The 26,729-nt window shown below is 39.7% G+C and overlaps 1 protein-coding gene and 1 non-coding gene across 2 annotated transcripts in view; both read right to left on the minus strand.

Annotated features, from left to right (window-relative positions):
• Nucleotides 1-1,090: 1,090 nt before the first annotated feature.
• TCEANC2 (transcription elongation factor A N-terminal and central domain containing 2) overlaps nt 1,091-26,729 on the minus strand; it is a 44,046-nt gene continuing 18,407 nt past the window's right edge. Inside the window, exons 3-5 of the mRNA XM_081485198.1 lie at nt 26,187-26,328; nt 9,476-9,669; nt 1,091-2,127 (exon numbers count right to left, since the gene is read on the minus strand). Coding sequence (XP_081341324.1) covers nt 1,939-2,127; nt 9,476-9,669; nt 26,187-26,328 — 525 coding nt within the window. The 3' untranslated portion in view covers nt 1,091-1,938. The remainder of the gene's footprint in view (nt 2,128-9,475; nt 9,670-26,186; nt 26,329-26,729) is intronic.
• Nucleotides 24,146-24,276, minus strand: LOC145508126 (small nucleolar RNA SNORA42/SNORA80 family). The gene has a single exon (XR_014055385.1). It is a non-coding gene; the product is annotated as a small nucleolar RNA SNORA42/SNORA80 family (small nucleolar RNA).

Below are 26,729 nucleotides of genomic sequence, written 5' to 3' on the forward strand. Positions count from 1 at the left end.
ATCATTACATTGGCGTATTTTGTTTTGCTACAGACTTTTTCTTCCCCATCTCGTTTCCTTTCATGCCATCTTCTGGCTCCCCTCTCCTCCCTAAGGCAGCCAATGGAAATAGTCTGATACATACTCTTTCATACACTGCTCATATAATCCTGTACAAAGACATATATTCATATATAGGATTCTTTTCTTGTTTCCTTTTTATAAAACTGGATTCTTATTAAAGACATTTCTCTGTAAATCCCCCCCCCCCACTTAATAATACATCTTGGTCAATCTTTCAGGTCAATGGATGCAGAAGTCATACCTTCTTTTCAATGACTGACTGCTCACTGTCAGTCTTCCTCCTCCCACAATAAAACTGCACATAATGTCCTTGCATGGGTTATGTGTTTCTTTAGAAAACTTCTCTGCTGGGTCAGTGTATACACGTGTCTTAAATATGGGTAAATACTGGCAGATTATTTTCCAAGAGGGATGTGGTCATTCATATCCCACCATCAGTGTAAAAAGGGACCATTTCTCCACATCTTCAACAGAAATTGGCATTTTAATTTTAAATGTTTTCCAGTTTTGTTGGTGAAAATGGCATTGTATTATTGCTTTATTTTGCATTTTCTTGAATATTTTTGAGATTCAGCATCGTTTACTGTTTACTGGTCATTTGTGATAAAGATCTTCGATGTACGCAACTTACTATCAAGAATATCAGAAAAAAGTTGTGTGTATGAGAGAGAATGAGAGAGAGAGGGTGTCCTTGCTTTTTTAATCTATCTCTTCCTTTTCTGGATTTTCAATCTCTTTTTTTGGCCCAAGCCCCAAGGCTTGCAGGACCTTATAGTTCCCAAACCAGGGAATCCGGGACCCCTGCAATGGAAGCAAAGAGTCCTAACCACTGGACCACCAGCGAATTCCCCAAACTTCCTCCTTTCTACTGGCTCCTTCTTTTCAGATTACAAACATGCTCCAGTCTCCCCTAACCTAAAAAGTCTTTTTTGGGTCTATCTCCCTAAATTCCTGTCTAATCATTCTTTATTTTCACCCACTATGCTCTTTCTCAACTCAAAACACTTTTCAATGAAAAAGCCATACCTTTGGTATTAGGGGAAAAAAGCCCCAGTTTATTATTTTTTTAAAAAAGCAAGTATCATTTCCATAATTGTTTAAGCAAGCCTATATACAGGTATTTTGTTTTAAAAAACATATGTATATAATTTTTCTCTTACAGTAATTCATTTCAAGAGCAATTTCATTATGTATCTTCTACAGAGCCCTAAACCAAGGCAGGCAGCATATTCAAATAAACTCCAAGGAGTGGGCATGCTTCAGGCCAGCTCCTCATTAGAAACCCCAGCATGGGGGCTCTGGAGACCAATGCGCGGAAGGTCTTCCAGGGAGAGCTGAAACGTTCAGATAAGTGAGTTCTGGAAAGAAGGGGTAGCTAGCAGGCTCCGGCAGGCTCACCCCTGGGGTAGAGCAAAGAGAACAGACAGGGGAGTTCTGAGAGGCACTGGAGCTATCTAAACTTGGGGGGATGGAACCGAGTGAGCAGCAGCGGTAATTGAGTTTCAGTTACCTGCAGGGTGGTGAAATAAAGCAGTAACTTCATCTGCCTGACGCGGGGGAAGTTTAGAGGTGTCCTTGGCACACTCACAGTGAAATCCATCACCCTTTCACTGTGTTGGGTGACGGCAACCGTACTGTGCTTCCTAGTGACAGCGAGTGCTTGTCCTGTTAGGCAGCCCCAGCACACTCCAGCTAATGAAGCATTTCCTGCAGGCCTGTCTCCAGGGCTCTGCATCCTCTGTCTGAAGGAATGGCACCATGGGAAAATTTAGCACAGCCAGCATCAACCATCGCCCAAACTCAAAAGAATCTTTGAATGGCAGAGAGAGGCCCATTTTGCCTTCTGCCCAGCCCAGTGTTGGAACCACCCTCAGGTCACTTTTTGTGGGTCTGTACAAACGTGCCGACTGGCAGCATGCCGTTCTTCACCTGCTCCCGGATTTCAGCTCGATGCTTTAATGTGAAGACCAGGGCTCTCACCGTCCGCCGGTATGGCCCATTAATGAGGCGGGAGCAGAGATGAAACGTTTCCCGTTCAATATTTTCAACCAGTAGGTGATCCATCTAAAAAAACAGAAAAATTATCAAATTAGGGCCTTGCGTTGCATAAAGATTAAAAGCAAGAGAGGCTGGAGCACTTTGCTCAGAGGCCTCCATTAATCAACTGAAATTCAAGGACATCTACTTCCTGTCACAAGAGAAACAGGAAGAGCAAATTAATTCCACCCTGGCAATTAAGGAACAAGGCCATGTGCTTTGTGACAGGGACCTCATTCACAACCCCTGCCGGGTGGTAATATTTGCCATTATAACAGGAAACTGGCTTGAACCAAGAAATGGGTTCTGGGCCCTGGGCCCTATACTTTACCAACCGGGAAACAAAGACCAAGGATAATAAATCAGTGTATGAGTTTACTTTTTGTTTGTTTGTTTGAAAGTGCTTTTTAACCCCTTATAGCATTTTTAAACACTGGGTCTGGATCCTAAATGTGTGTTAAACAGTTTATAAATCACTTTTCACATTTAACACTTAACAACTCCTATTATCTCATTTTACAGATGAGGAAACAGGTTCAAAGGTAAAGAAATGCTCCAGCTCTTACAACTATTAAGAGGAGAAGTTGGGACTCTGACACGAACACTCATGTTTCTTCCCTTTTACCATACTCACTGCCCCCATAACCTCCTGAAGGACCATGTGAGTTTGGAGAGACCTCGGCAGGGTCAGCAAGCAGAAAAGGGCCTAGAGGACAGGATCTGTGGCTATGCTGGGGTGTGTGGCTCAGGCCCAAGCCCTCCTGAAGTCACACGCCTGATCAAAGAAGGACAAGTCTGGGACTTTGTTCACATGATCCAGATATAGGCCAGACTGGGCTGCTGGTCGGGGACCTCCTCACTTCCTTCCTTTCCAGGTGCATCGCTCACTCTTTGCCTCCCTGGTCCTGACCCCAGCCTAGCCTGAGCATGCTCAGTTGCTTTCACACACCTCTACACCTCTGCACAGGTACTTGCTCCCTCAGCAAGACACAATTTCCCAGGAAACGCATTCCTATTTGTATGTGTAGCTAAAAAGCAAAAAAGCCAATCCTAGTTTAAAGGACTACAAGTTCTTTTCAGGGCTGCCATAATGTCCTGAGCTCCCCGTAGTCATTTTCACAACAGAATGGTCTTGTCTCCCCTGAGAATGAATTCCTTGAAAACAGGAAACAAATTTCTCTCTCATTAGCTTTTTTTCCTTCACTCTTCCCCTCCTACCCAACCACATATTCAAATACTTACTCAGCACTTACTATGTGCTTGGGCTGAGAAAAGAGCAGTAAACAATGTCAATACAGCTCTTGCCTTCACAGAGAGCACAGCCAGCTGGAGACAGATAGGAGCAGGCACTGCAAGTGTCATGAGTGCTAGGAGAGGGAACAGAAGCAAGTTCCGGGGCACTGAGATACAGCAAAGGGGCCCGGCCCAGGAAAGAGTGAGCACTTGACCTGAGACCTGGAGGATGAGTAGGATCAGGCCAGGTGACGTGGCCATTTGCTTGGTGATAAATTTAGTGAGATGTACATATATGTACTGTACTTATACTTTAAAAAGGAAAAGTTTAAGAAAAAAATGCACCAAAATTAAAAAAGGATTACTTGACATTTGATAAAAAGTGTCCGAACAAAAAAGAGAGACCAACAGACCAAAATGAATGAAGAAACCAGGAAGAAATGAGAACCAAGCAGGGGAGCAGAATAGGACTGAGAGAGAGAGAGAGAGAGAGAGAAGATGAATATCCAGGCCCAGACGTCTGCTTAGATGTAACAGACGGAAGACGTTCAGGGAAGTTTGTGGTCTTGAGGACTGACTGATCATCTCCAAGGATGGTGCTGGAGTGAGCTGGCTTGGCACCACAGCTCTCTAAAATTCAGACTCCTCGAGCTTTCATGGCCTCCTGGGTGGGCACTGAACTAGCCCCCAGCCTGAGGCAGCCCCCGTACCAGACTACTTTACAAGGTGGTAAGGGTGGCTGGCCGTCTGCCCCGCATTTGTCCAGCAACATTTGCAAGAGAGGTTCCTCACCCCACTGTGGGGCTGCTCATCCCAGTGTGAGGATGGTTACTCACTGACTGTTTAGAGATTCACTTAATATAACGGGCAAGAAAAAAGTCTGTTTTTTTCCTTCATTTTGAGGGGAGTGGTTCTTCGGGGAAGAAGGGTATGTGTGCCTTTGCAAAAATAAATCATGGCCATTCCATTAAATTATAGTATATGTATATAAAAAGAATCTGAGAGTACCCTGAAATTCACAGAACTGAATACTTACTCACACTTCATTCAACATTTAGCTATTGAGTTACTACTGAGTACGGTCTGATCTAGACATTTGAGACACCCAAGCAGAAAAGACCTGACGCCCTACCCTTAAGAAGTCACACCCTAGAAAGGAGAGGCATGTACACAGAAAACCATGGGCAGTAGGACAGGTGCTATCCCAGCAACGTGACAGGAATAAGCAGCAAGCAGCTAACAATTCTCATGGAGGCCTCTTGTTAAATGAAGGCCAGTCAGAATGAAGACATGAACAAAAACATTTGTAATATTAAAATGTAAACCATAAAGGAAAATGATTCATCATGTAATCCTTGTGTATAATATGTTCACTGCACAAAGTGAAAAATGCCTATCTTATAACTGCCTTTGGACATTCCAAACCTACCCAAGCTGAGAGTCTTTCCTGGTGGGTCCTAACCTGGTGATTTAGGTAAGCCCCTTTGGATGAAGCATTGAAGCTGAAGCTCCAATACTCAGGTCACCTGATGCAAAGAGCTGACTCACTGGAAAAGATCCTGATGCTGGGAAAGACTAAAGGCAAGGTGAAGGGGATGACATAGGATGAGATGCTTGGATGGCATCACCGACCTGATGGACATGAATCTGAGCAAACTCAGGGAGACAGTGAAGGACAGAGAAGCCTGGCATGCTGTAGTTCATGGCGTTGCAGAGTCGAACATGAGTTAGCGACTGAACAACAATAACAACTTTAGGTGAAAGGACCAGAGTCTTACTGAGACCTTGAGAAAAAGGGATTTTGCTATGGGATACATGTGTATGAATTGGAACAAGAATGCTGTAAAAAACCTAGGGAAATTTATTTATGGACCATATCCTTTCTCGGTGTCTCTCATCATCTGCCTGATTTCTTTTTCACATATTTTTGCTCCTTTTCATTTGCCTTACTATCAATTCTAACTGCCTTATTCTCTCTTCCTGTTGTACATCTCTCTATACATAGCTTCTGCTTCCTTGAAACTCCTCCAAGATTCCGTTTCAAAACTTCCGTTGTTTCTTGGTATTTCCTAGGTCAGTTTCTCAGAGACGGAAAATCTCATTTGCCTTCCTTATATATTTCTACCTGTGTTATTCAGTTGTCCAATCATGGACAAACTGGGAGAAGATATAAAACACATCCACCTCGAGCTGTCTTATGTCAAGGATTTTGGACTCCAGAAGAAATGGTGCCATAATCAATTAGTGATGCCTGCCATGACTGTAAGCTTTTTAAAAGCAAGGGAAGAAACTCTTCTTAGTGTGTTTACCTGAAGTGCAGAACTTCCACACTGTATTATAACTTCTATTTGCCTATTTCCCTCAGAAGATTGTGAGTACCTCCAGGGCTGATACCATGCTGGATCCATTTCTAAATTCCCCATGCCTAGCATAGGTACTGGCACATATTAAGCGCTCAGTAAATATTTGCTAAATGAATTTCCTCTTTTCCCACATATACCTCCCTCCTTTTCTGCTCTTTCAGTAACATCCTATACATAGCAGATGAAATATGTTTCTATTTTATATGTATTTTCTAGTAAGCAAATTCCAACCATTCTAAGGCTGTCTTTTCCATGGACTTTTCCCAGGTTTCTCTATCAGATTTCACTGTTCTGTCCTTTGTGTGTTTATACCTCTTCCTAGTACCACTATTTCAGATATATTTCATCTTGCCTCATATTTTAGTCATTTGCGGGCTCTTAGTCAGGAGACCGTAAACTTTCTTAGGATAAGGACTGCAACTCATCTATGTTAGCATTCTCCCCTGGCACTAGTAGTAGCAGAACTAAACACTTGGGGAATTGAATATCCACTAAAGGAAACTTTGTATGAGTTTTCCAATAGCATGATTGAACTTATACATATATACCCACAATCCTTTTTGACCACTTGAATACATTTATTAAAGAACTGGTCAAAACCAGAGGTGCAGTCTGAGGCCATTAAGCAAAGAAAAAACTAACAGTCCCATATGGGGATGTACGCCTGACCTGGGTCTCATTAGCACTATCTGACAACCAACTGGGCCAACTAGCCAGTGCTTCATAACTCTTAACGATAACAGGCTCACTTTGAGAATCATATTCATTTTTTTTAATGGCATAATAGGAAAATGATCACAGGCCGTGAGGTAGGAAGGGGAGTGGATAATGAGGAAGGGGAAGTAAGAGAATGACACCACAGGGGATGTTCATATGAGGAAAGATCTAAAATACAGGGAAGAACAAAGAAGATCTAGAAGGGAGAAAGTAAAGGGGAATGGAGCGTGGGTCTCAACAATGGAGTTTTTATTCATCTACTCCATTATTCCAAGAACAAGGAAACAATCCATGACTCTGGAAAGCAAGATCTGTAGAGTAATAGAGAGATGCACTTTGGGGCTGTGTGTGTATATTCTTCACCTGTGGCTTTCACTACTCAGACCAAAACAAATATCATGGAAACATTACTTTCTATAAAAACATAATAAGTAGATTTGAAAAAAAAATATGCTAAAATCAAATTGCAAAAGCTTTTAAGTCACTGGGCCAATAATTTACCCAATGGTTTACTACCGCCTGATAAAGTACATTTATGGAGATCTGATGTCTGATTTGACTGCACTCAACATTATTTACTGTCAAAGACCAGATACTGGATTAGATGGTTCATTGATTTACACTAATATGAAATGTTTCAGATGATGACGGGTGTTAAGAGTTAACTTTATGTAAAAAGTGTTTGTATTTATCTTTTCTGATGTAACAAACTATATATAAAAATACTGTAAAGTGCTGTTTACGCAAGGAAAAGAGATTGACTCCCTTTGGCCAAGGAAGACGGTAAGATGCACACTTCTAATTTTTAAAATTTATTCTTTGGGAGCAAAACCATTCAGCTATGCTTAATCTGATATTTTTTCCAATTACATTGGAAAGCACTAACGAATGTATCACTTTTTTAACTTTGCTTTGTAACACTTGAGTGCTTACCATTTGATGTGCCATTTAAAGGATAATTAATGGATAAACTAAAAGGATAATTATTATGGAGTTTAATATAGCAGGCAAACTGCTCATTAATCCTTACAAGCACAGCTTCGTTATTATCATTTACTTAAAAAGATACCATAGGGAACTGGTATTTACCACCACATTAACTACATATTATATATCCACACTCTATGTTTCTGCAAAAATTTTGATTTATTTGAAAAATAAACTTCTCTTAAAATATCAAATACCAAGTCTTGTTGGCTAATCAATGACTCTGGAAAATTAGACTTACAATCTTTGTATTTTTTCTCTCTCTTCCAAGGGCTTACTGTTCATAGTAATGCTTCTTTAGGAAAAGTTAAACAAACTTATAGTGTATTAATTCACTGAACCATCAAATAGACATTAAAAGTTAAAAACACAAAAAATAGAAATAGATAAAAATAATAGAAAAGTATATAGAAGATGATACTGATACTGATCAAGATTAAATATAACATAAATATAAATAATTGTCAATTTTGTGCAATGTCACTTAAATAATCAATAAAAATACCTTATGGAACAGCTGGCACATAACATAACGGACTCTTAATAAATCTAGGATAATCATAACTTGACCAGTATTCATTGAAAAAGCTATAATAATTTCCCAACAGGAAATGCACCAAAATGTTAACAAGATTATGTCTGGATAGTAGGTTCAATGGTGACTTTATTTTTCTTTTCTATATTTTTCCATTTTCTATCATGTTTGTATTAAAAACTCAAGATTTTATTTTTAAATAAAGTAAATAATACACACAAATCCATTTGCCTTTCTTTTGTGGATTCATAATTGAGATAGAAAGGTTAAAATATTTTTTTAGAGAATATAGTGACAGATCTAGTCTAGTATTTAAATCAGACTTCTGAATTGCTTCTTTTTTGTTTATCTTATTAAATTATTTTTTAAAGATACTTTACTAGGGGTACCCTGAGAGGAGGAAAAAATATCAATGTTATATGTTCGATTTTCCCAGAATACTAATTGAATATAAGATTCATTTGATGATGATTAACATTATTGCTAATGAACAAAAATTCCTCTTCCAGCATTTGAACCTCAAACCACTAATACCATCTAACTGCTGGTCACAAAGATGATAGAGATTATGTCTAGTCAATTGATTATAAGCATTAGAACTAAAGATAGAGTGTGACAAAAAAATGTAGTAGAGTCTTTTCAAAAAACAGCTATTTATTCTGCCATTGATATTCCATAACAGAGTCCATATCAGAATTTTTGCTTCAGTGGGAAAGAATTTTATTTATTTATTTATTTTTATTGAAGTATAGTTGTTTTATAGCATTGTGCCAGTTTCTGGTATACAGTAAAGTGATTCAATTATATATATGTGTGTATATATATATATATATGTATATGTGTGTGTGTATATATATATATTCTTCTCTATTACTGTTTATTATAGGATATTGTATACAGTTCCCTGTGCTATACAGTAGGTTCTTGTTGTTTATCTATTTTGTATACAGTGGCTTGTATCTAATCCCAAATTCCTAATTTATCCATCCCCTAATTTCTTTTCCCTTTGGTAATCATAAGCCTATTTTTTATTTCTGTGGGTGTTTCTGTTTTATAAATAAGTTCATTTGTGTTATATTTTAGGTTCCATATATAAATGTTATCATATGGTATTTGTTACAGAAAGGATTTCAAAAATGGGAAAGAACCAACATTCATGAAGTGACTTCTATCCACCAGGCACTATACTATTCTTTTGTACCTATAGTTCATTTAATCTTTCCAAAAATTTTAGGTAGTAGGAATTATAATCTTCACTTTACAGATTAAAAAATCAAGTCTTTGAAATGTTAAGAGACTTGCCTAAGGTGTCACAACCCGTACATACTAAAGCCAGTGTTTTAATCCATGTCTTGCTAGTTCCAATGCCTGCACTCCTTATATAATACTGTCTCCCAGAATGTTTACAAATCCAAAATCTTTAAAAAAAAAAAAAAAGTCAGAATAAAGCTATGGCCCTGAAGAGTATGAAAGTTCATTGTGAAAACGTGAAGGTCATTTAACCAAGAATATCATAATCACATTCCAACCAAGACATTACCTCTAATTCCAAGGCTTCTGAGAGTAATTTCTGGGCATTTTTCCTAAATGTCTCAGTTTTGGCATCACTTCGGACTTCTATGGAAGGTCTATCGACATATTTTTCTATGAAAGTTCTCCACTCAATGTAAACTTCTCTGGCAAGACAAGCCACTTCTGAATCTGAGTGTTGACGCATCTTGTTCACAGCATGACCTGGAACAAGAGAACAGAAACCAAAGGAAACGTTGTTCTGTCTTCTGAGAAGTATAGGACTAGAAGGACTGATGTGTGGCACTTAGCAAGTCATTCACATACCTAAGGATGTAGAGGCTCTTGTGCAAATGAAGACCTGTTTCTCAAAGGCTGAGATGATGAGATAATCACTAGGGAAGAACCACTGGGTTAGCTAATGCAATAAGTCATAAAACAGAAGCATGATCAATAGGTACTTAAAACGGAACAGCTAAGGTACCAACTCCTTAATCCAAAACTTGCAATAAAAGAAAATGAATTAAGCGTTTATCTTGTATTTTTGGTACATGTTATATTTTAGGACAAACAAACAGTCCCAGATATTGATAAAATGTTCTTTATTCAGCTAATAAATGTGATAAAATTGACAGTATTTAAAAAATTTTTTGTGGCCCACAATGAAGTAATTTATGCAGGTGACAATCAATAGTGGATGAACTCAGTCAATGAAAAATTGATGGGGAAATTTACAATGGAAGGATGAGCTGTCATCACCTCCACTGATCAATCTTAGCGTCCCTGAGTGGGATTATCAAACAGAGGCAGCACTTCACAGACCTACCTACAAAGTAGTCTTGCACTCTCTGAGGAAAACATGAACCATAACCCAACTAACACGTCATTCAAAGCTAACCTCCAGTTAATAGAAAATACAAGAGTCAGAGGAGTAAGTTAAATTATAGCACAAGAGACAAATCCAGAATGTGGGGCATTCTGCAGGACAACAGACCTGGTTTCTTCAACTGTCGATGGCATTTTTTTTTATAAAAGGGAGTAAGGTTATGGATTGTTAAAGATTAAAACAATTTTTGAGTTCAAACTATCAAATGTGATGTGCAATCCAAATCCTGAATGGAATAAGCCAATCAAAATATATTTTGAGATAAACAAGGAATATGCATATACATTGGTTATTAAATTATGCCAAGGAAGTACTGTTGATTTTGTTAAGAATGATAATAGCATTGTGGCTATGTAAGAAAACATATTTTTTAGAGATGCATACTGAAGTATGTACCAGCTAAAATGACAAAAGGTCTGAGATTTTACTTTAAAATACTTCAGTAACAGCACAAAACACAGGAAAGGGAAAGATCAAGTGAATAGGACCAAATTTTAATAGTAGGTGAATAATGAATCAAATATAGGTGAAAGGCCTGTGTGAGTCTGTATTATTGTCTTTATTTTTGTGACTGTCTGAGATTTTCATAATAAAAATGGAAAAAGAGGGAAAAGGTCGAAAAATACCATAGTAAAAATACCTAGATAGAGATAAACACATAGAAAAGCCAAAAAAGTCAAGTAAATACTTAGAATTAAAAAGTGTAAGAATATCAAGATAGGTGTATTTTTTAAAAAATCAAAAGCTTTTTTATGTTAGCCATAAACAGAATATAACAGGGGGAAAATCATGCTTAAACCAGTGAAAACCATAAACCACTTGGCAACGTATTAACAAGAGGGGGCTGCATGTGGCCGCGCTTGCTGTTTGTGTATGTGCCTATCTCCTTCGTAGCTCTGGAACCACTCCTAAATGCCACCTCCATCACCACGGCCCTTGCCTTAGGGCATGTCGCCTCCAGATGACTCCAGCAGCCTGCTGGCCTGTCAGCTGAAGTTTGGAACCCTGAATGCCATCTTCCACACTGCAGCGAGAGTGACCTTTATTTAACTTTATTATTTTCTCTTTCAGGGATATTTTTTCTAAAACATTAATCTGACCATTACACTCCCCCACTTAAATCTTTCAATCCCATACCCAAATTCTTCTCTTGTCACACAAGTACCTTCACAATCTGCCACCCTCCCATCTCCTTCCTAGTTTTGTTTCCAGCTATCAGCCCACTGTCATGTGATATTCCAGCTACTGCAGTTCCTAAGACACTTCAGTAATTTTCTCACCTCTTTACTTTTGAACATATACTCCAAAGAGCATTTTGTCTGCCTAGAGTATGCTTTCTTCTTTCTTCATCTGGTTAACTTCTATTCTGCCTCTAGTTCAGGAGTCCTCTCATCCACGAAGTCTTAATAATCCCCAATCTTGGTTGGTAACTCTCCTCTGTGCTTCCTTAGCATCTTGCGCTTCTGTTCATCACAATAACTATTATAATTAGTTGTAATTATCTGATCAGTTATCTCTCTTGCCACCAAAGTGAGCTCCTTGAAGGCATGAGCTGTGACACATTCATCTTTGTATCTCCAGCAGAAAACACAGTGACAGGAAGTGGGGATCAGGAGAATGGGTGTTTGGTAAATGTTGAGGAATGAGAAACCCATATGAAGAAATACATATGCTTTTACTAAAATATACAACAGAAAATTTGAATGAAAGAGGAACATATACCATATTATATGATGGAAAGATTAGTACGGAGATGTCAATATAAAAGTTAATTTGTAGTTTTAATGTAACTATGATAAAAAAATCTCAATAGGCTGCTTTTATTAGAATACATCCAAATAGCTTTACACTCATTTTATTAATTTTTTATTTTATATCTCAGTATAGCTGATTAACAATGCTGTGATAGTTTCAGAATTTTAGACTTATTTTAGAAAAACAAGTAAGAGTATAAAATACTATTTTGAAAAAGAGGAATTCTGAGGTATAATCAGACTTATAAGATACTAGAACATATTATAAAGCCACTAAAATTATATGGACTGGCACCAAAAAACAGATGGACAGATCTACGAATAAAAAAAAGAAGCTCGGGAGCAAATCCTATTGTACACAAAATTTAATATATAATAAAAGAGGCATCTATGAACAGAAGAAAATGGAGAATTCAAATTTGGGAAGATAGTCAAAACATTTAGAAAATTTCTCAGATCATGCCAACTGCATAGTTCAACACTTGCTTGATTTATTTACTCCCTTTTCGTATGAGGAACTACACTAGGCACTAGTCATGTGGGGCTGAATGAGAAACTGTCCCTGCTTTAAAGCTTCTGTGAGTAGCATCTTGGAGGTGAGAACAAAATGTAACTTTTAAGGGAAGACAAGAGTCTTTAACTTTTCTCTCTACCCAATTATCTGTCAAGAATTTTTACCTAGTCTTTCTACCGCCCAGCGAAAGCAGTACATCAACACTCAACACACGGAGGAAGGGGAAGGGGAGGAATGCAGAGCCCTTGTTAGAAATGGCTCAAGGTGCTTCCTAGCTGGCGATGCTTAGTGAAGTGCTTCTGAAACACATGCCATTTAAAAGTTGAAGTCACTACTCAACACTTTTCTCTTCTGGGTAGAGATCTCCATATCCTTGAGATTATTCACTCAAAAAAGAATTTTTTGTGCTGTTGGTCACTGTTGTGGATGCTGAAAATACCAAGATAAATGAGACACTGCAGGACCTCAAAGACCTAAATTCAGAGCATTTTATAATTTTATTTATTTTTGGCTGTGCTGGGTCTTCACTGCTGTGTGGGCTTTTCTCTGGTTGTGGCTAGCAGGGACTACTCTCTCGCTATGGTGCACAGGCTTCAGTAACTGCAGAAAGTGGGCTCAGTAGTTGCGGCTCCCAGGCTCTAGAGCACAGCCTCAATAGTTGTGGCACATGGGCTCAGTTGTTTCACATTATGTGGAATCTTCCCAAATCGGGGATTGAACCTGTGTGTCCTGCATTGGCAGGCAGATTCTTTACTACTGAGCCTTCAGGGAAGCCCTAGGGCATTTTAATACTTTTATTGAGCACCTACTAACTGCCTGGTGCTGTAGATACAGATGAGTGAGACACAGACTCTGGAATTTAACCTACACAGAATCCTGCCAATGTGTGCAAATTAGATTCATATATAAAAATATTCATTACAGTACTGTATACAGCAGCAAAAAGCTAAAAACAACCTACAAGCTCACCATTAAAGGTCCAATTTGTTAAATAAAAGGCGTACATCAAGGATATATATTGTCACCCTGCTTATTTAACTTATATGCAGAGTTATATCATGAGAAATTCCAGGCTGGATAAAGCACAAGCTGGAATCAAGACTGCCGGGAGAAATATCAATAACTTAGATATACATACGGCACTATCCTTATCGCAGAAAGTGAACACCCTCTTGATGAAGGTCAAAGAGGAGAGTTAAAAACCTGGCTTAAAACTCAACATTCAAAAAACTAAGATCATGGCATCCAGTCCCATCACTTCATGGCAAATAGATGGGGAAACAATGGAAACAGTGACAGGCTTTATTTTCTTGGGGTCCAAAATCACTGCAGACGGCGACTGCAGCCATGAAATTAAAAGACGCTTGCTTCTTGGAAGAAAAGCTATGACAAACCTAGACAGCATATTAAAAAGCAGACACATTACTTTGCCAACAAACATCCATCTAGTCAAGGCTATGGTTTTTCCAGTAGTCATGTATGGATGTGAGAGTTAGACCATAAAGAAGTCTGAGTGCCGAAGAATTGATGCTTTTGAACTGTTGTGTTGGAGAAGACTTTTGAGAGTCTCTTGGACTGCAAAGAGATGAAATCAGTCAATCCTAAAGAAAATCAATCCTGAATATTTTTTGGAAGGATTGATGCTGAAGCTCCAATACTTTGGCCACCTGATGGGAAGAGCTGACTCAGTAAAAAAAGACCCTGATGCTGGAAAAGATGAAGGCAGGAGGAGAAGGGGACGACAGCGGATAAGATAGTTGGATGGCATCATCGACTCAATGGACATGCATTTAAGCAAGCTCCGGGAGATGGTGATGGACAGTGAAGCCTGGTGTGCTGTAGTCCATGGGGTTGCCAAGAGTCAGACATGACTGAGCGATTGAACAATGAACATTTTGCAGCCACTAAAGACTGCATGCAATAGCTCTATATGTAGTAATGTGGAAAGATGATTACTTTATTCAGGTTCTCAGAAGAGCCTGCATAGTATAAGTCAATATTTATTTTTAAAATTACATTTGTATACACACACACACACACATATATATAAATACATATATTTGTTCACATGCAGAGAAAGAGTCTAAAAAAATTTATAATAAAATTATTTACAAGGGTCTCTTCTGAGTAGTGGGACTGTGTGTATCTATGCAGTTCAGCTCACAATCTCAAGGGCTGCTTCAACCTGTAAGGAATCCTAAAAGCATGGTAAATGCTATACTACAGGTGCATTTGAGTTTCTTTGGAATAGAGATCTTTCCCTTCATGTGTTCCCCACCTTATCCTCTTCTCTTCCCAAGAAAGGCACTGTTGATCCAGCTTTCTCCATGAGAAATGAAGATGCAGAAGGCTCTCAAAAAGAGAGTGCTTCTACTTGTCCACTGGACCTTTTTATCGTGATGTTACTTTATCACTCTGTGGCATCTGACACTGCTACCTTTTTCCTTCTGAAATATTCTCTTCCACCGCTTTTTGAGATACTGTTAATGGTTCTTCTCTTGCTTCTCCATCTCTTCTGCTGGTATATGCCTTGCCAAACCTTTAATTACCAGCGCAGCCTAGCTGGGGCATTGTCCTTGGCCTCTTCTCTTTTTTCTTCAACTGTTTTTCCTGAGTAATCTTACCCACTCCTGGGACCCAACTACCATCTGCAAGCAGATGACTCCCAAAGGCTCTCACTGAGCTCAAGACCCATGTATCCTGCCCCTGCTGGATAGCTCCACTTGCTTATTTTGCAAGCCACCTCTAGCTCAACATTTCTAAAATAGAAAGTGGAACTCATCACTTCCCCCTCAGTCCCTCTGCCTGTATTTCATGGCAGTGCTACTCACCCATCATTTTATCTCCTTAACATTTCTTATAACTTTTCCTTTTTCTCACTTCCCGCTTTAGTCTCATTGCTGCCCTGATTCAGGTCCTCGTCACCTCTTCACCGGTCTACTGCAATGACTTACTAACCAATCTTTGTCCCCAGTCTGGCTTTTTCCATTCATCCTCCATATTAAAGTTAAATTAACCTTTTAAAAATACAATTTGATCACATCATTCCCTTACTGGAAGCCCTTCAATGGTTTTCTCCTTTGTCTTCAAATTAATTTCTCAGTATAGATTCAAGCCCTCAATGACCTGGAACCTCTTTGGCCATATCTCTTACCATGTCTCTCTCTTTCCTCCCTCCCCTCAATCTCAACCTTCCTACACCTTGCCCTCCAGGTACAAAGTTCTAGTCATAGAGAACAGTTTGCATGCCCTTGTTTGGGGTCAGGCTGTCTGGCCTTCTTACATTTCTGTACCTTAGCTCACAGTTTCCTCTGCATAGAAAGGTTAAATGCTCATTTTTTCCTCTAAGCTTGATGTAAATATCTTGCGGGCAGAACCCCACACCTTACTCCTTACTCCAAGATACATTCCCAGCTCCTAGCACAGTGCCTACCACAAATCAATCAAGAAATGTTTGCTGAACTGAATCAGTTATATTTAAAAAAAAAAAAAAGTTTACATTTGGCTTTCAAATTGGCTTTGTAGTAACATCTGAAAATGGATGCAGTTGATTGGGAAAATCACACAATTGCAAACAAAATAATGGAACTATACTGTAAAGTACTGAATGAAAAGGTTTTAATTCTTACTCACTGCTAAGAATGCTTCCTGCTTACTACTCCAAATTTTATAGGAATTATCTCATTTTTTAATAACTAAACAATGAATTAAATACTATTGTTATATCTCTTTTTACAAGTGAGAAACTGAAGCTCAGCAAAGCCACCTGCCCTGGCCTCACAGCTAGTAAGCGGGGAAGCCAGAATCTGAGCACAGCCGCCTGACCCTAGAGTCTGCACACTTAACCCAACACCCTGTCCTCCTCTGTCATTAGGGACTGGCATATAGGGAGTGTTCAATAAACCTCTGTTGAGATAATATTGTTCATCTTCTTGATATTTCCAAATCAGAAGAGCACAGGTCCTAAGAGGTGGCCAAATGGCAGAAGACTTGGGCTCTCAGGCCAGGACAAGTGATCACTGCTCCTGGCCTGCAGGGGGCAGTATACTCCACAGTGCCATTTCCTTCTCCAGTGCATGAAAGGGTAAAGTGTAAGTGAAGTTGCTCAGTCGTGTCCGACTCTTACCGACCCCATGGATTGTAGCCCACCAGGCTCCTCCGTCCATGGGATTTTCCAGGCAAGAGTACTGGAGTGGGATGCCATTGCCTTCTCCGTACCCCACAGCAGTCCCACCCAAACTGGTCAGAAGCCTCTCCCAACACCAGGGAAACACTCCAAGCAGGGCAGGGCTATAAGGAGAATGGGGGATGCAAGATTTGCCAGCAAGAGGGTGACAGAGGGAAGCGTGACAGCAGGGAAGGCATTCAGTCTGGGGCAGGAAAAGAGAACAGAGGAGGCCTAAGGAACCACCTTCTAAAAAAAACAAGGCAAAATGAAACTTTAGATCAGAAAATGAATTACGTGATAAGAATAATAATGACAATTAGCCACTGCACTGAACACTCTACATTTAAGTCAATGAATTCTCAGAACAACCCTATGAGGTAGGTGCTATGATGATGCCGTTTGACAGGTAAAGAACCTGAGGAACTAAGAGGTTAACTTGCACAGGACATAGCAAATAAGCAGCAAGGCCAAGTTTCAAACGGAGGCACTCTGGCTCCAGAGCTCAAGTATTAAACCTATACTGTTGCCTCCAGTGATCATATAGTCCTACCTCCTCCTGATTCAGATGAAAAAATGAGGCTCCATGACCTTTCCCCAAGGTCACAAGTTGGTCAGTAGCTACATCAAGGAAGTTAATGATCTGCAAAAAGTCATTATTTGCTCCATGAAGTTTATGTTTTACAGCAAGCAGTGCCACTGGCTGGTCTTATGATCTAGGTCAAGTCCCCTGGGTTGAAAAGTATGGGGTTTCTGCATCCCAGCACATTGTCAAGACAAATTCCCTGCAGGAAGTGGTCTTTTGCTCATTTAACAAACATTATCAAATACTTAGTAAGTACCAGGCCCTGTGCTAGACCTTGGGATAGAATGTTGAACAAGACATAGCCCTTTATTCAAGGAGCTCCACAGAGGTCTAAGCACAGGAGAAGACATCTAAACAAAAACAAATGCACCAAAGTGTCACAGGTTCTAAGACAGTATTGAAAGGGGAACGAACCCAAAGGAGAGCCAAAAGGACAAAGAAGTCAATCTGGCTGGCAAATGGGCCAGGGAATATCATGCAAGAGGCAGTTCTTGTTCTAAGTCTTGACAAGCAGTGGAGTGAACAAGAGCAGAGAAGCTGAAAGAGCACAGTGTAATTGGAGCGCTGTGATAGGCAAAATAATGTTCCCAAAGATATCCATGCCCTAAACCTCAGAACCTGTGAATATGTTGCCTTACATGGAAAAAGGCGTGATTAAAGTTAAGGACCCCAAAATGAGGAGATGAGTCTGGATTACCTAGGTGGGCCCAATCTAATCACATAAGTTCTTAAAGGCAGAAGAGAAGAAGAGTGGGTCAGAGAGATGAGGTGTGAGAAAAATGCAACCCACCATTGCTAGCTTTGGAGATGGAGGAAGGGAATCACAAGCCACAGAAAGCAGGTGGCTTCTAGAAACTGGAAAAGGCAATGAAACCATTCTTCCCTAGAGTCTCCAGGAGGAATGCAGCCCTACTGACACCGTGATTTTAGCTGAGACCTGTACTGAAGGTCTAACATACAGAAATGTAAGATAATAAATTTGTTGTTTAAATCACTTATTTTCTGGCTTTTGAATAGTGGTGCTGGGAAAGACTCCTGAGCGTCCCTCGGACAGCAAGGAGATCAAACTAGTCAATCCTAAAGAAAATCAACCCTGAATATTCATTGGAAGGACTGATGCTGAAGCTGAAGCTCCAATGCTTTGGCCACCTGATGCTAACAGCTGACTCACTGGAAAAGACTCTGATGCTGGGAAAGATTGAGGACAGGAGGAGAAAGGGGGTGACAGAGGATGAGACGGTTGGATGGCATCATTGACACAATGGACTTGAGTTTGAGCAGACTCCATGAGATAGTGAAGGACAGGGAAGTCTGGAGTGCTACAGTTCATGGTTCGCAAAGAATTGGACACATCTTGGCAACTGAACAACAATAGCAACAACAATTTTCTGGCAGTTTGTTATAGCACTACTCATAGATAATGAATACAGGAGCTTCTCAGTAGTTCAGGATTGCTAAAGCAATGTGAATCTATAGAACAACCTGAGAATGGAAGGCCATTGGAAAGTACCTTGCCACTACGGCAAATCACATATCTAGTCATTCATTCACTCACTAACTCATTTATTCATTCAACAAACACTTTTGCTTCACAAAGAAGATTATGTTTCATCTGGGCCTTAAAGGCCCAGTACGAGCTTGCCAAGGTGCATCTTTGGGTTTCAGGAGGTGGCAAGACATGGCCTGAGTCCCTCTTAGCTTTGTAGCTTATTTTGTTTCCTGAACTGGGGCAAGTTACTTTAAACTCTCTAAGCCTCAGTGTTCTCATTTGTAAAATGAGAAAACAATAATATTTACCTTAGAGAATTGTTATGTGGATCAAATGAAGTCATAGTGTGTTAATCACTCAGTCATGTCCAACTCTTTGTGACCCCATGGACTGTGGCCCACCAGGCTCTTCTGTCCATGGGATTTTCCAGGCAAGAATACTGGAGTGGGTTGCCATTTCCTCCTCCAGGGAAGTCATAGAGGGGAAAGCATTTTGTAAGTATAGGTTTTTTTTGTCGTTAATCAATTATAAATGAAAATCAGATCAATATGATTGACTTAAAACCTTTCCCAGATTATTTATATCTACAGTATTGCAGAATTAGAGCATGCTTGCCTTCTAGGCTGGGTGCAAGGCCTAACTACACTGCCTTATCAGCCATTTACTTGACACCCCCTGACCACTGGTTTCCTTTATAATAAAGGTATTCAAGTCACAGAGGCCCCATTAAGAGGCAGATCCAAAGGCTTTTGCCTAGCTAGCCCTCAACTTCCCAGACCACTTGAGAACAGTTAGGCCACTCACTTTCCCTGTCTCTTAAAACACTCTCCTCCTTAGTCCACGTGTCACTGCATGGCCCTGGTTCTCCTCCTCTAATTACACTCCATCCGCTTGTTCAGCAGCTCCTCTTCCTCTTCCCATTTTCCTTCCATGGATATTCTCCTTTCAATCCTTCAGTCCTTTAATCTTTTCTTTTACTCAAAGAATTCATCCACTTAAATGATTTTAAGCAAATGCCTCCAGGCAAATGTGTTTCAAATACAGATTTTCAGTCTAAATATCTCTCATCTGAGTTTCAGTTCTCCATCTCTAACTGCCTATTGGACATTTGCTCCTAGAGAGTTTATGTCAGAGCAAACACTGACTAAAATGAAAATACTAGGAGAAAACTCCCATATGACGTACACAAGGCACTAAATTCTGATTTAAAAGAGGTGAGCTTGAGCAGATGGCAGAATCCATAGAGATAGTCCAATAAAATAAAGGCACATATGGCTGGGATTCAGGGCACAATAGCAGTCTGCTACCCAAGAAAGAACACTGCCCCAAGAGACCTGGGTTCTCATTACATCTCCGATGCTAACCCACTAGGTGGCCCTGGATAAGTCACTTCATCTGTCTGAGTCTGAATTTCCTTGTTTATAAATTGAGGTAGCTAAATGGATTTAAAAGTTTATGACATTGACATTTATAAAGTTCAAATACAGATAACAAAAACTATAAGATCTCAACCGACAAAGAACACAAAAATTCACACAAAAAGGACAGAGTGCCAATAAGCCAATAGGAAACAATCCATTCTATACAGCAAGTGAAAACAAGATGTTATTGTAAATAGTAGTAATGTAAATTGGAACAGTAATTCTAAAAATCTAAGATTCAGAAATGGATCAGGACAGGAGATGCATATCCAGGAGTTGCCTGAATTAAGGCCTCAGTTAAGCTAAAGAAGTGAACAGCCTCTCTGGCTAAGTGCTCTAAAGCAGAGCCAAAGACTGAGGTCTCTGAGCTTAACAGAACAGTCCCCTCTGAGAGGACAGGGAACAAAGATGGAAGAAACAGAGAAAGGCAAGAAACAGGAATACAGAAAGCTAGAAACACCATGGAGAAAACCTTGTTTGACTTTATCATTTTCATTCATTTGATGAATATATCCCGAGCATATGCCACATTAATGCTTAAAACACACTGGTGAATAAAATATACAGCATGGTCCTGCTGGCACAGAGTTACTGTAAATAAAAAACAACAAAGTAAATAACTAAATAAGTAATTACAAACTCAGATAAGGACTTGAAGGAAATAAACATTTATAAAATAGATAAAGAATTAGCAACAAGTTCAGTGTCATTTATGTTAACAGAAAAGAGAGTAATCAATGGTCTCAAATTCATGGTTCTGGGAAGATGAGAACTGAGACAAGACTATTGGATTTGGATAGAATGAAATCACTTGTGTCCCGAGAGAGAATAGTGGTTGTGGGTGAAGCCAGCATGGAATGAAAGAGTGGAAGAGCCAGAAACAGGAGTTGCGATTATTAATCATATTCAAAGGAATCTGACTATATAAAGAAGAAGAGAAACAAAATATCTGGAAAAGTTCAGTTCAGTTCAGTCGCTCAGTTGTGTCTGACTCTTTGCGACCCCATGAATTGCAGCACGCCAGGCCTCCCTGTCCATCACCAACTCCCAGAGTTTACCCAAACCCATGTCCATCGAGTCAGTGATGTCATCCAACCATCTCATCCTCTGTCGTCCCCTTCTCCTCCTGCCCCCAATCCTACCCAGCATTAGGGTCTTTTCTATCTGGAAAAGATGGCAGACAATTAAAGGAGAAGATTTAAGTGTATGTGAAGACAGAAAGCAAGTGCCAGTAAAGAAGGTATGAGAGGCATCTTGGCATTCTCATTTCCACAGTCAATTCCTGCAAAGTCTGGTCCATTCTCCCTGATTAAGGCCTCCCTACGAACCTGTTGCTCAACAGCTTGGCTTCTCTATTTTTAAAGTTAGAACTTTTTTCAATCCCACATTCCTTTCTGATATTGCCACTACTTTCTTTCAATACCAAACTTCTTGAAAGAGATGTCTATTTTCACAGTTCATTTCCTGACCTCCTCTTCACTCAAGCTTCTACCCTTAACCATGCCTTTGAAACTGTCCTTAGCAAAATCATTAATGACCTTACTTTGCAAAATCCAACATGCAATTTTAGAATTAGTTTCTTTGGCCTTTTGACAACAATGGACAGTGCTGACGAATCCCCTCTCAGAAGCACTCTTTCTCATTCCACAGCAACATTCTCTCCTGTTTCCCTGGTCACACCTTCCCCATCTCCCACAAGCCTCTTGCCTGTTGGTGTGCTTCAGGATTTGGGATTTGGCTCTTTGCTTTTCCTACATACTCTTCCTGGTCAATTGTCTTGCTTTCTCACTACATGCTGATGGTAATTCTCAAGTATATATTTATAGTCTCTCCTTAGCTCTAGCCTTATACACTCAACATTCTGTTGGATATTTCCTCTTGGATGTCCCACAATAGGTCAAATATAGTGAGTCCAAAAACTGAACTTACCATTCCCCCCACCTCCAAACATGCTGTTTCCTATCCTAATGAGTAGTGCTGCCATACACCTATTTGTCCATATCAGAAATCTGGGCCTTCACTCTTCTCTTCATTCCCCAACATCCAATCAACTTCTAGGTTCGCTGGATTTTAATGCATTTATGTCTCTTGATTCCAACCACATTCCTCCATCCTCAGGATTACAACTCCTTCCAGGCCACCCTAATTTCTCATCTAGATGTTTTAGCAGCTTCCTAACTGGGCTTCCTGCCTCCAGGTTTGCTTTTCTCAAACACTCTTCCCCTATGGCAGAGACAAGTATTTCTAAACTGCAAATAAGAATTTAAACATCCTTTGATAACAACCACTTATTATCTTTAGGATCTTAGGCTTTATAGCGGACTAAAGCTATACTTTCACTGCAATACAATTTGATTCTGGATAAAAATCATCTCAAAAAAAATAAGTGGAGGCTAAAGGCATAAGGTTATCCTAAGGGCTGATGCTAATAGCAACACTAAATACTTTGCTTTGGGTCAGTGGTGAAATGAGAGAGCTAATGCTGGGACTCTGACTCTGAGCTGGGATCCTTGAGTGGTGTGCTAAAGCATTTCAGGTCAGAAGTGGTCCTTGACTACAGGCACAAAAAAAAAAAGAAGCTAATCCCCTCTACAGAGAAATGTTTCCAGTTTAGCCCCACAGAATTCCCACAGACTGAAAGAAAATAATGAGCTCACAATTAAAAATCAACAAGCAAGGAATTCTCTGGCAGTTCAACAGTTAGGTCTCTGTGCTTTCACTGCTGAGGGCCTATGCTCAATCCCTGGCTGGGGAACTAAGATCCTACAAGCCTCATGGCACAGCCAAAAAAAAAAAAAGAAAAATCAACAAGCACAGGGAAAGGCAAACACCAGGAGAGTCAACAGAAACAATAAACAATAGAGTTAAACCCTAAGGACAACAAATATTAGAATAGCCAGATGACTACAGAAGACACAGTATATGTTTGCAGAAATAAAAGGCACAATCACAAGTATGTACAAATAACATCTAAAAGAGACAGATTTTGGGAAGAAAGAAAACTTGCAAAAATAAAAAAATGGTTTCAGAAAGAAAGAATTCAATGAATGGGTGAGACAGCAAATTAGAATCAACTGAAAATAGAATTGGTGACTTGGAAGATATATCTCTGAAGAAATTGCCCAGAATTTTATGAGAGACAAGGAGACATATGAACTAAAGAATGTGAAAAATAAAAGATCTAACCTATTTCTAATTGTAGAATCCCAGAAGGAAGAAATAGACAATGAAAAGGAGGTGCTTTTGAAGAGATAACCACTGTAAAACTTCTACAAATGAACATAAATCTGCAGGTCCAGGAAGAAGAATATATCTAGGTTAAATTTAAAGAAACACATGCTGTGATAGCCAGTCTACAGGACAGCCCCAATGATCCTCACCTCTTGGTATTCATAACCCATGTGTAGTTGTCTCCCAAGCTATACCCAGGTTGGTCTGTGTGATCAACAGAATGTAACAGAAGCAATGGTATGTCACTTCCAAGATAAGATGGTAAAAGATACTGCGGTTTCCATCTTGGTTATTCTCTCTTGGATCACTTACTCTGGAGAAAGTCAACCACCATGCCATGAGCAGCCCTATGGAGAGGCCCAGGTGATGAGAAACTGAGGCCTTCTATAAGCAATCCCGTAAGTGAGCCATTAGGAGCAGATCTTCAAGCCCTGCTCAAGCTTTCAGATGACTACAGCCCCAGCCAACAGCTTGATTGTAACCTCTTCAGAGACCATGAGTCAGAAGCACTCAGATAAACAGCTCCAAGATTCCTGACCCTCAGAAAACCTGTGTGAGATAACAAACACTTAAGCTACTAAACTTGGGGGTAGTTTTTACACAGGGACAGGTAACTAATGCACACGCTAAGACTAAACAGTTTTATTTTGTTTCCCACTGTGCAACCCACCTCAGTGCCTGCAGCCTACAGGCAGAGGCCAGGCAACGGTTTGGGGCCAGTTTGCTCTGTCATGGGATGCTATGAGAGGCCCAGGGGGACAGCCTGCCATAAATCCAAACCCATGCCTAAGATCAAACAGTTTTAAATGACTTACAAAGAGTCTTTTCCATCTGATCCAGACTCTCTAACTGATTACGTTTCAAATATACCAGATTTCTTTTAGTCTCTGCAATGCACCATGTTCTCTCTGTACAGCTCGCATGACATAGCCCTGCCTGACACATTAACATCTTCTCTACTCTCAACACATGTACTCCTTGGGCTAACTTCTCCTCATCATCAGAGCACTCATAGAAATCTCATGGGACAGGGACAGGAAGGACTCTAAAGGTGGGAGAATGTAAACATTCTCAGGCAATGATACAAATGAATCTTCAGGCTAGCAACTAACCTAACTACAAAGAACCGAGGAACCCTTATATTCCACACAACCTCAGGCTTAGGCAAGGCTTGGGATAAGGTCAAGACTCAAATGTTGGATGGTTTCCAGGTCCTCCTAAGTCATACCCCCTGGTTGTGGTTTCATTATGATCCTTGAATTGAAATCTCTGAACATCAGACACGCCCATTCTTGAAAGCATGCTCGTAACTGTACTTAGCATACTTGCAACTGTACTCAAAGGACCAACAGAAATGATTTTTAAAACTGTCATCTGTTCTGTATTTGTAGGATAATTCCATCTATTATGTTGACATTTAAGATCTGATTGTAAGTGTATTTGCGGTGTGCCTAAATATGAACATATATATACACATATATACATGTACACATCATAAAATATTAACCACTAGTACCCTCTACTGGTGGAAATACCTTATCTGCTCATATGAATGGTCTTATTGCCCTCTAGTGACCACAACCTATAAAGAGAAAATCTAGCAGCAGATGGGAGAATCTCCTTGGCTATGATGATAGGGTTTTATGTTCTTTAAGCATCTAATTTTCTCAGATTCTGGTTTATATTACAGGGGTGCAACTCTCAAGACTCTTGGGGGAACCTCTGGGGGATTTCACACAGCTCTTGCCAGCTGTTAGCGCCAGTCTGAAGCTACTCTCTCTCCTGCTTCTCATGAACAAGAGGTCAAGGGGAGGCAGAGAAGGCAATGGCTGCACGGGTGAGGGCAAGAACAGCAGCTGTGAATGACTATCCTGGACTCCCTGGGGACTTGGGAGCAGCTTGAGGAACACATGTTGGCCCTCCCTCGCATATTATTCACAGTTGTGTACTGTACTAAAATGGTAATTCAGTGTAGTTCCTGACTTAGCTCTTAAGATAACTCCAACGCTGTAATAAGTGATATAGCAGCAAAAGTTGCTATCATTTTGTTTTTACAAACCATGCTTTGGAAGTTACTTCTACTCAAGACAGAAGAGCCAAGATTTAAGTGACACGTTGCCTCTTCTATGGAGTTTCTTCTGAACTCCCCAGATGTAAGACTACTCTGTTCTCTGTCCCAGCATACACCTTGCACAGATCAGAATGGTACTACAGACATTATTCATATGTTTTTATTTTTAATCTATTTTACTATTTTACTTTTGTCTACTTGCTGGTTTCTCCACCAAACCCTAAATTCCTTGAGGTCACAATCATGTCTTCTTCATTTTTGCACACCCAGCATCAAGCACACTCAAAACATTACCCACAGATGATGCAGTAAGAACAGCAACTGAAGTAAGCATTTGGAAACTTTTATAGTAGTCTGACAAAGTCAGACTTCCACATTTGTTGCATCTAATTTTTTTTTTAAATAGGGCTTGCACTTCACATATTTTAATTTCATTTACCTGGGAATTTTTATTATACTATAAAAGTATTAGTCTACAATCAATGGAGAATTTTTTAAACAATGGTCTCTCACCACAGATAGTTTGAGAAGTACTGATATGATAGATAACAATGTTTGAGAGAGGGAGGAAAGAAGAAAGGAGATAAAATGGAAGCACTTCTCATAAAATTCAGAAGGAACATACCTATCTTTGTTGACTTTAACACTTCTCTGGAGGGTATTTTCTTCTTTAATTCTCGTAAGGCTTCAAGTAGATTCTCTTTGCTTTGATCAGGAAGCTCCAACATAGTTTTCCATCTTTTTATGTCTTCTATAACCACAACTCTCTGAGAAAAAGAAAAGTCATTTGGAAAATGGAACATTTTCATTAGAAAGACATCTGCCTTCACCTGAGCTAATGGGGCTCCTATTGACATATGAATTATTGATTATGACCTGAACCAAAGTATAGTATGTATGATGGCCCCAACTGATGGGTAATTGCTTAAAAGCAGCCCCTGCTTGCTGCAAATCAGGAAGAGAGTTACATCTATTAGGAAAAGTGCAAGTTTTAATCTTACCATGTCAGACACCACTGGGCACTTAGCACTGAGAGGCAAAAAGGAGGAGAAGAAAAGAAAAACGATGCTGAGGTGAACCAACCCTATAGCTCACTTAAGTGTCTTAATCCATAGGGGAGGACAGAGAGCACAGAAGTCATAAGACATAGTTATTTCAACAATAAAAC

The sequence above is a fragment of the Giraffa tippelskirchi genome, chromosome 5 (genome assembly GCF_054371585.1).
Source record: "Giraffa tippelskirchi isolate mGirTip1 chromosome 5, T2T-mGirTip1v1.2.pri, whole genome shotgun sequence".
In the NCBI taxonomy this organism is placed as follows: domain Eukaryota; kingdom Metazoa; phylum Chordata; class Mammalia; order Artiodactyla; family Giraffidae; genus Giraffa; species Giraffa tippelskirchi.